We start from the raw sequence: 11,143 nt of genomic DNA on the forward strand, positions 1-11,143 counted from the left end.
CGACTATGTTAAGCTTTTTTAAGTCGTTTAACGTACCGGATTTGGAGATTTCTGAAGAAGAAGAAAGAGCTGCGACGAAGATGATACTCGATGAGGAAGAAAATCTATTGCAAAGACAGCTGATTGATAAGTGTCAACCTTCCTCATCAAAACACTATCGGTACCCCTGCTGCCTCAACTGAAGAAGAATTTATCAATCCTTTCACTCTCAGCATGAAACAACCATTGATGAGATCTCTTCTAATTTGGAAGATAATTTGCATGTCGGTTCTGTTCCGACCACGAGAATTCATAAAGATCACCCTTTGAATAATGTGATTGGTGATGTGTCCTCAGGTGTACAAACGAGAAGTAGCTTGAATGAACACACCTGTGTTTATACAAGCATTAAGGAGACAGGAATAATCGATGAATGCCTGTATACCTGCTTTATAAGCCAGATTGAACCGAAGAATTATCAAATGGCTTTAATGACAGCTCGTGGGTCGAGGCCATGCAAGAAGAGTTGGCTCAATTCGAGAAGATGGAAGTTTGGACTTTGGTTGAAAAACCAAAGAATGTGCATGCAATAGGCACAAAATGGGTGTACAAGTGCAAGAGAGATGATAAGGGGATCATTATAAGAAATAAGGCGAGGCTTGTCGTGAAGGGTTTTAATCAACAAGAGGGGATTGATTATAACGAAGTGTTCGCTCCTGTCGCCAGGTTGGAAGCCATAAGATTGTTTCTGGCGTTTGCTGCTTATGAAAAGATGAAGGTGTTTCAGCTAGATGTGAAGAGTGCGTTTTTGAATGGGAAAGTTGATGAGGTTGTGTATGTTGAGCAACCTCCGGGTTTTCCAGACCCAGACTATCCAGATCACGTGTACAGGTTGAGCAAGGCGTTGTATGGATTACATCAGGCACCTCGTGCCTGGTATGCAACTTTATCGGATTACTTGCTCGAGAATGGTTTTGAAAGAGGGAAAATTGATAGCACGTTGTTCTTCAAAAGAGATGGAAGCGACATCCTGCTAGTACAAGTCTACGTGGATGACATTATATTCGCTGCATCAAAAGTCTCCATGTGTCAGGAATTTGAAGCCGTCATGAAGAAAAGGTTTGAAATGAGTGCTATGGGTGAACTAACTTTCTTTCTAGGATTGCAGGTTGATCAGAGGAAGGACGGGATGTTCATTCATCAGACGAAGTATGTTCATGATGTGCTCAAGCGCTTCAAGATGGAGGACAGTTCTCCATATGATACTCCAATCTGCGTCAATCACAAATTGGGTGCTGAAGTAGACGGTGATGCAGATGTGGACCCAACTCAATATCGGGCGATAATAGGTTCTTTAATGTACTTAACTGCATCTAGGCCTGATATAATGTTTGCTGTTTGTCTTTGTGCACGTTTTCAGGAAAATCCAAAAGAATCTCATTTGAAAGGTGCAAAGAGGATACTGCGGTATCTCAAGGGCAAGCCGAAGCTGGGGTTGTGGTACCCGAGAGGAGGAGACTTGGAGCTGGTCGCTTACACAGACTCTGATTATGGAGGGTGCAATCAGAGTCGGAAGTCAACAACTGGAGAATGTCAGTTTCTTGGTGGCAGATTGGTGTCGTGGCAATGCAAGAAGCAGACTTCAGTCGCAATCTCAACCTGTGAGGCAGAATACATGGCTGGATCCAACTGCTGCTCTCAGGTTCTTTGGATACAACAACAGCTGCGCGACTATGGTCTGAATTTCTTACTTACTCCTATTTGCATTGATAACACAGCTGCTATCTCAGTAACTAACAATCCCGTTGAAACATAGTAAAACTAAACACATTGACATACGTTATCATTTCATACGGGATTGTGCTGAGAAGAAACTGATAATTCTTGAAAAGGTGGATACGCTTGAAATTCGCTGATTTATACACTAAAGCGTTTGACAAATCCAGCTTTCAAAACCTTATTGAACTGAATGGGATGATCAATCCGAGTAACCATGCTTTTCTTGTGTTATTAAAAAAAAAAAAAAAACGTCACTAATCGCTTAAAATTATGTCGGTTACATTAGTTTGATGGACTTGTCTTCGGATATGTTTTGGTCCTCATTTCTACTTGTAGATTTTGAGGATAGCCATTAACCAGATTACTGATAGTGACCGGGGCGGTTTATGATGAGATTTTTCTTTCTTTCGCTTAAAATTAGTCGATCATACTTAGTTAGAAGGACACATACTAGTATGTGTCGGTCCAGCTGATCCATTGGATCTTCGGGATAGCCGTTTACCTGAAGACTTTGTTTTGGTCGGGGCGATTTTTGTTTAAATTTTGCCAAGGGGAAATGAAATTACTTTTCAAGTCTGTTACTTCGTAAGAAGTTCGTTAGCTATGTTTAACAGAAAATTGATCCAACCTTGGAAAATGATAGAAATACTAACTTTGTGTGCTTAACTAGTGAAGTTATAAGGCTTAAAAGGCTTTAGGACAATCATTGTATGTCATGGTAAATTTTTTATGATGCGTAAAAGTAGATGTGATACAAACTAATTTTACTTGATTTTACGTGGAAACTCCTTAGGAGTTTTGCGTGTCTTCATATATATCTTTCCGAATGATAGGCAGAAAAGCGATTACCCAGTCATACACGAGCCCATGAGTGTTCTAATTTCCGTGAAGATAGCGTTTCAAGATACTGCAGTGATCCAGATTCGGGACTTGCAGTTAAATTTCTACTTTGAAGTCTATGTTAAAAATATATATATATATATATATATATATATATATATATTTGGAGTTATTGAAATATATTAGAGATGTCAATATCAAGACTTCACAATCATTGAGTAAGAGAGAAGAACGGGAAGCAGATCAAGAATATTTACAACTTAATCAGACACTATGGGGTCGAAGTCAATTCGGGGTGACTTGGGGAAAGCCAAATACGCTTTGAGGATAGATAGGAGGCATTAATATTTCTGAGTTGTTGCCCACTTAAATTTTGAGGCATAATTGAACCTAACTCGTATCACAGAAACGATGAAAACCATTTTAAGTTATACCTGCTTACAACCTGTCTCTATATGTCATAATACAGCTAAACACGGATCTATGTGACAGTCACGTAGTTAGTATGATTCCTGTTCGGATCTTTTCTAAAACGTAGCAGTCCCTATCGAGACTGAAATTTGATCCCTTATACTTTAAATTTTTAAGTTTTTTGTACTTATATAGTTTTATGATTTTTAACTGGTTACTTAGAATTGATCATGTTATTTATTTCTTAAAGGAAAATTTATAACTTAATTGACAATTGTTAAAATTTTAAGGGTTAATTTTTGAAATTTTAGGCGATGTTGTTGAACAGGCGAAGTTACTGATAACTTTGCCTAGGCGAAGTTATCAGTAACTTCGCCTGTCTAACTCCGCCCCTATATAAGGATGTTCAAAGGTCACACTGTTCATTAAATCAGTGAACTTATATCCACAGAAAAACCATTCTTCGGCGAACTTGATCTTTACATCAATTACGTGTTATTTATTTCGATTTTCACACCGATCAAATTCAGAAAGAATAGCTTCACTAGAATAGCTTCACTAGAGCGGATCGTGGCAGAACAATCGAAGACTATTCAAAGCCTAGTGGAAGCAAATCAACTACAGGCATCCCTCCTGGTTGAGCATGGGAAAATCATAGATGCCTTGAAGGAGTTCTTGGCATCTCAGGGGGAGATGAGCTGTAAGGGCGATGAGCTCAGAACGAAGAAGAGAAACGACCATGACGATGATCCCAATGCATCGAAAGATGCAGGTGGTGAGCTGCCAAGAACTTCTGAAGCTCTTGGTACTTCCATAGCTGATGGGGAGTCTACCGACGTGGCTGGTGGTTCTGGTGATGATGTGGTGTTAGTTGAGGATGACGTTATTGATGCGCTGAAGGAGCTTGATGATGACATGTTCAGCGATGAGGTGTTGTTTGATGAAGATGTGCTACCGAGTGATATGATTGAGAAGATCGGTGAGCAGATTGTGATTGAAGATGGAATAGAAGAGGGGGAGATAGTAGAAGAAAACGTTGAACACGAGTCCCTGATGTAGAGAAAGCCGACGTGAGTGCTGAGATGGATGAGACTGAGTGGGAGGAGCAGCCTAGGTGGAAGGAAGGCTGTGCTCATTGGTTTATCAAGACCAAGAAGCCTGCTGTTCCAGCCATGTTCAAGAAGAGTTATAATATCAAAGGCTATGCTGAGTCGAAGAAGGGAATCATCTGTTGGATATATGATGAACAGATCAAGTTGTTTGTGGTGAAGCGTTATGATGGCATTCAATACTTCAAGAGAATGTTGAGATCTCTCAATACGTTGCCGGAATGTGAGGTGAAAGATTTGGCCAGGTTGGGCCTGATAAATAGAAGTGACAACAATATGGCAAGAATGATTGAGAAGATTGTGTGGAAAGAAGAAATAAAAGAAAAGAAGTTTGAACTATTAAAGCCACAAAAGGGAAAGCTCGTGGAGGATACAGAGAGGGGATTGAGAGCAGATGGCAAGCCATGGATGGTGATGAAGTACAAGCCGATCCGATGCATCAAGGAGGTTCAAATGAAGAATATGCCTCAAGATGTGTTGAAGAATCTAAAATGGTGGTATGTTGATTGCCAGACTGCTGAAGCCGTGATGGAAGACGAAGATGAACAAGAAGTGCTGAGGGTGTATGACCCGATGCATCTTGTTAACTTATCGAAAGCTGATTTGCAAGTGTTGAATGAAAAGAAGATATTCTATATTCCTGCTTGGAAGGATGAAGCAAGGAAATATCAGCGAGTAGTCACGGTGTGTGTTAGAGAAGGAGTGCACGCTTGAAGATACAGGATTACGAGACAGGAGCTGAAAGATCAAGATATGAAGCTACTGCCAAGGGGGAGTCTGTTGGTGCATAGATGTCAGTAGTTCATATGTCAAATGTCTGTAATCGAGTCTGTAATATTGTGTATGTAATTGTTTGTGTAAAAGCGAAGTTGTTGACAAGTTCGCTTAGGCGAACTTGTTAACCAAGCGAAGTTGTTGACAAGTTCGCCTAGGCGAACTTGTTGAACGAGCGAAGTTATAGACAACTTCGCCTGAGGCGAAGTTGTCGTGTATTTATATAGGTTACTGTTTAACCGTTTAGGTCGATGGTTTTGGTTATTTACGTGTAATTCATTGAGTCGAGTGACGTGAGGTCGAGAGGCTGTAACTAACACGGTTCGAGTTATCAATATAACGTGAGTTTTGTTCGTATCGTGTGTACGTGTGTTTGTGTGATTATATTCTACGTCCGTAATGATCTACACAGGGATTCCGCACCTGTGTATATCGGGATATCTCGTGTGATCCGTCCAGGGAACCTACACACACACACACACACACACACACATATATATATATATATATATATATATATATATACATCAATAATGATAATAATAATAATAAATATTATTATTATTATGATCAAAGACAACAAACACGAAAAAGTGAGAAAAGAAACTTTACAACTTTTAATTTAATATTTTAAAGAGATACCATAATATAAAAAAAATGTTACATGAAAGTAATATGTAAAATAAAATTTTTAATAGAAAATGATAGCTAAGAGGAGATTAAAAAAAATAAAATAAAAAAACTTTATAGTTTTTAATTTATTATTTTCAATGGACACCATAAAATGTTACAGGAGGTAATATGTCAAATAAAATTCTTAAAGGAAATGAAAGTTCAAGGGAGGGGTATTTCAAGTTGAGGAGGGGGGTACGATAATCACGAGATTAGAAACTTTACATGATGGCACAATGTTTGACCATGTTCACGCAGAGCTTTCGGATTCGCGTATAAAAGTTTCTTTCGATCGGAATGGATATCGTTACGACTACTCATGGGTATTATACCGACACTCTTAAAATAACAGAAAGTGTGAGAATGAGACATGAAATTTCGATGCAGAATGAATGTCTGATTTCCACCCAATTTATAGTTGAAACCGGGTCAGTTCGCGTAGTGAACCAACACAAACAAACACTTTGCATAGCTCGAAGTAAACATAGGGTTGTCGAGTCAGCCTTAGCTAGGCAACGTGTCACATTTGCGTGACTATCACATCGCATAGCGCAAAGGGTTACTTTACGTAACGCGAAGGACAACAGATTTCTGGATAACTGATAAGGCTTCGCATAGCGTGAAGGAGCTTGAGTTCACTTCTTCGCGTAGCGTGACGGAACAAATTTTCAAAAACACTAAGGCGGCTAGTGGCGCGAGCGTGGGAAGTGCAAAGTGCGCCACATTGCGTCCGTCGCCCATTGCGCTTCTCTCGTGCGTGTCGAGTGCTTCGCACCCTCCGTTAGGATCACTAGGTGTGATTTGTCATATAAGAAATTTTTCATATAAACTATCTTTCTTATAAAGAGTCTACTAGTTTTATAGTCTAACGATGTGGGACTAAAACTCACTTTCTTATTTATACCAAGGTGGAAGCATTCCATTTTCTTTCTTCCACCAATGTGGGATGAAACTCACTTCTTTTATTTTCTTCATTCTTCCTTTTTGCCTATATTATGATTTGTTGTACTATTGTTCACAAAAATCTTAGTCTTCCTTAATCTATAAAACATTTTGAAAGTCACATTTAAATTTTCTATTATAATGTGTTTTCTTATTATATTTTCTAAATTATTGAAAGAAGTTTTTAAAAAATTTATGTAACAAAAAAAAATAAATTAACTAAAAAATATTTATGAAAAACTAAAAAACCTATCTATTAAAAATATTATAAAATAAGTTAAAGAAAACAATTCTAAAATAAATAATTAAAAAAACATTTTTATCCCATGAGATTAGGAGATAGAAACAAACTAAACTAGCTAGAACATAAATGCTAAAAAAATTATTAGTAAATATATTTCAAATCACGCACTTATTTTGTTAAATATTTCTTGTGGTGTCACTCTTTAAAAAAACAAGTCAAGATAGATCATATGTAGTGAATGGTGGTTTTTGGGGCATTTGTATCATGTGATGTCACGTCACCAAATGAACGTATTTCAAATCATTACCTTATTATTTTATTATTATTTTTATATTAAAAAAAACAATAATGCAAACCAATCACCTTCTACCTCTTCTCCCCTCTCAATGTTATGAGTAAAAGTCCAACCAATTATGCACCCCCTCTCAACATTGTGAGTAAAAATCCAACCAATTATACAATGATGTAGAATAGCTTAAATGAGTTCAAAGAAATTAACATTTTATGATATTTATTTAATAATCCAAATAATTAATTAAATAATATTTTGGTATTTCTTGTTTTATTAAATATTAAATAATAATTTCTTAACACTTATTTAATATCTATTTTTATAGTTCATTTTATTTATCAATAAAAAACTTTAGCTGTTAAGTATTTGTTAATGTTTTCAGACCCGGCCCGGATATCGACCCGGACGCCTTACCGGGTCAAAGGTCGGACCGACCCAGGAGGACGGACCGGTGTTTGACCCGGATGACGTCATAAATAATTCAAATATATATATATATATACATATAAAAAATAATAATAACAATAATAATAATAATAACAAACATTAATGTTTATCAATGTTTTATACATTGTTTTTTAAAGATATATGATATATGTTTGATTAATGAAAACATCAATGAAACTTGGTTGGTTGGCTCATGGGTAATTATTAAAGTTTCTATCTATGAAATGTCTCAAGTTCGAATCTCGGCAAGCACATTTCATTTTGAATTTAATGAAAAAATTGGTTTTACCGGTTCACCCGCCGGGTTAACCGGTCGGACCGCACTGGGCCAACCGTCCACCCGCAAAACCGGCCAGGTTTTTTAAACGACCCAAATACACTGAACTGACCCGGTATGGAGACCGGGTCTCGGCCGGACCGGTCCGAACGGCCGGGCCGGACCGGGTTTCAAAACAATGGTATTTGTATAAATTGGATCCAGTTTTAAAATAATAGATAAGTGTTCTAAGAATGTAATTAAGGTTATTAAATGAGGGTAAAGTTAAAATACAAAGGGATTAAAAAATGAGAAGGGTGAGAAGGAATAGGATTATGACACATGGTAATCTTCCAATCAAACTGATTTTTAGGAAGTAAGGGTATTTTTGGAACTTTATTGTTTTATTTTCTAAACCCAGACCATCAATAAGAACGATCTACAGATCTAAACAAATTATACATCTTAATCAGTGAAATCAAATCGAAGATTACAAACTCAAGCTATGAACGATGAAGGATTTGGTATGAATTCAGATACAAACTCTGCCATAAACGATGATGGATCTGGTACGATTTTTCTCCATTTATTTTGATTCAATTGATTGATTCAGTTTATTTTCATCCAATTTTTTGATTCAAAGTGTATTGAATCGATTTAGTGTTTTGCTTCAATTTAATAAATTGATTTTTATTGTATTATTTGATTTTCGTTTGTAACATCATTGTGTCTTACTGATAAATTAAGTTTCTGCTAGCATTGTGTTATATTTTATATTGAAATTTGTGTATACTTAACAGAGTGTTATTGATTTAGATGTTGGAGTTTACAATGAACTTGGTGAAGAACGTGGATCCCCGAGGTCTGGAAAAATATATTACAAGCCTGTTTTGAGTCAATAACTTAAACCTGTTAAAGGTATGGTGTTTGATTCTGTTGAGCTTGCCTATGGTTTTTATGTTAGCTATGCTCATGCTAGTAGTTTTAGTGTTAGAAAGAATTGTGCATACACTAATCATGGTCTTCTGAAGTTGAAGTATTATGTTTGTTCTAAGGAAGGGTTTAAAAGTGGAAGTGAGTATAGTACATTAGATGATGCAAATAATGGTAAAAGAAAGCGTAGGAAACCATCAAAGAGAACTGGATGCGGTGCGCATTTTAAGTTTAGGTTGAATGATAACAAGTATGAGGTTTATGTTTTTGAAGAAGAGCATAACCACAGTTTCGTGCATAAAGATGATATTCAGTTTTTAACATCTGTGAGAAGGGTAGATTACTTAAAAGAAAGTGCTATTCAAGCGTTGTCTCAAGTAAATCTAGGGCCTGTTAGAGCGTTTAATATTTTGAAGAGTTTGTATGGTGGTTATGAGCAGGTAGGTGCAACAAAGAACGACTTTAAGAATTTTAAGACGCGCCAATGTGAATACATTAGTGAATACGATGCGGATATGGTAATTAAACGTCTTGAGAAGAAAAAGAAGCATTGTCCCAATTTTTCATTTGATTACACTATTATAGAAGACGGGACTTTAGGTGGGTTGTTCTGGGCTATTGAGTATTCAAAGAAAAGTTACTTGGTTTTTGGTGATGTCGTAGGCTTTGATGCGACCTATCGATCAAACAAGTAAGTCTCAAAATTTCATTGTGTCTTTCTTCGTTCATTGTGTCATTTTTTTTTTTTTTAACTTTTTGATTTTTTTTTCTAGGTATGATATGGTGTCTGTCTCTTTCACCGGTATAGATAACCACAATAGGAATATTACACTTGGTGTTGCGCTTCTTGGATCTGAAACTGCTGACACATACAGGTGGTTATTGAGGTCTTATGTTCATGCCTTTGGTTCTGCACCTAAAGTAGTTGTTACTGACCAAGATGCTTCTATGAAGAGGGCTATTCAGGATGTTTTTCCAAATAGCCGACATAGATTATGTATGTGGCATATTTGGGAGAAAGTGACCAGTAAGATATTTGTGTCATATTTATGCATTTGTGTCATATTTATGCATTACTCTGTTTCTGTACTGTGTCATATTTATGCATTGTGTCTTTTTTTCATTGTGTCATATTAATCTGTTTCTGTTTCTGTATTGTGTCATATTTATGCATTACTCTGTTTTTGTTTTGTGTCATATTTATGCATTGTGTCTTTTTTTCATTGTGTCATATTACTCTTTTTCTTTTTGTGTATTGTGTCATATTTATGCATTGTGTCTTTTTTCATTGTGTCATATTACTCTGTTTCTATATTGTGTCATATTTATGCATTGTGTCTTTTTCTATTGTGTCGTATTACTCTGTTTCTGTATTGTGTCATAGTTATGCATTGTGTCATATTTGTAGGTTGGGCCAACGACGCCTAATGTTGCTGATTTCAAAGAAAAATTAGCTGATATTGTGTGGACAGATTCTATTACAACGGATGAGTTTGAAGAGAAATGGCCCTCAATTCTTTCTGAATATGGCTTAAGTGATCATGAGTGGTTGGCTGATCTTTATAAGATTAGAAAAGACTGGATACCTGCGTATTATCTACAAGAGAATTTTTCTGGACGTATGCGTACCACGTCAAGATCAGAAAGTGAGAACAATTTTTTTAACCAGTTTTGTAATCCAAGGTCAACATTAATTGAGTTTTTTAGTCACTTCGAAGCGGCAGTTGAGTCTCAATGGTATGAGCATAAAGAAAATGATCACCACTCTCGATACACCATTCCTGGATTTATGAATCCAACGTTCGTTCTTGAGATTCAAGCTGCAAAAATTTTTACACGGACGATTTTGTTTTTTTATCAACAACTGGAGATAGAGGATGGTATTCATAGGTGTGCTTCTGTTACTAGATAACCTGTTGGTGATTTTTTGAAGTTTGAAATTGAGGATTTGAAGCAGCCATGTTCTACATTTTTTGAGGTTTCAGTTCTTGTTTCTTTTTATTTTTGTTTTTTCTTATATTTGCTTTTCATTGTGTAATATTTAATGTTATTCATTATGTTATTATATCTTTTCTTCTTTGCTTCTGTGTAATTATTTGTGTATTTTTCTGTTAATCCTTTTTGTTTATGTTCTTTTTGTGTAGGTTATGTATCGAGGCGCAGATCAAACAATATCATGCAGCTGCAGAAGATTTGAATTGTTCGGATTAATATGTAGACATATTTTTTATGTTCTTAGAATTAGTTTCGTAACAGAATTCCCAAAGAAGTATATTGTTAGGCGATGGAGAAAGGAAGCTATTTGAAATACATCACTTTCTTCTTTTAGGCCCGAAGAGTTTGGGGAAAATCGTGTAGATGTTGAAGCTGTTCTTCGTCAACTTAGGTTTGCTCACGAGTATACTATAAATAAATTGGTTAGTAACAAAGAACAATTGTGTCTTTATAGAGATTATGTCAAAGAT

The 11,143-nt window shown here is 36.2% G+C and overlaps 1 protein-coding gene across 1 annotated transcript; it reads left to right on the forward strand.

Annotated features, from left to right (window-relative positions):
* Nucleotides 1-8,545: 8,545 nt before the first annotated feature.
* LOC143603672 (protein FAR1-RELATED SEQUENCE 5-like) lies at nt 8,546-10,590 on the forward strand (the record flags this gene model as incomplete). The annotated part of the gene is made up of 4 exons (XM_077080410.1): nt 8,546-8,607; nt 8,710-9,369; nt 9,452-9,647; nt 10,087-10,590. Coding segments are annotated over 4 exons (1,422 nt in total), but the record flags the coding sequence as incomplete, so codon positions are not given.
* Nucleotides 10,591-11,143: the final 553 nt, after the last annotated feature.

Source organism: Bidens hawaiensis, unplaced genomic scaffold, assembly GCF_021521415.1.
Source record: "Bidens hawaiensis isolate Kalapana, Puna unplaced genomic scaffold, B.hawaiensis_p1.1 tig00062397_1, whole genome shotgun sequence".
Lineage (NCBI taxonomy): Eukaryota > Viridiplantae > Streptophyta > Magnoliopsida > Asterales > Asteraceae > Bidens > Bidens hawaiensis.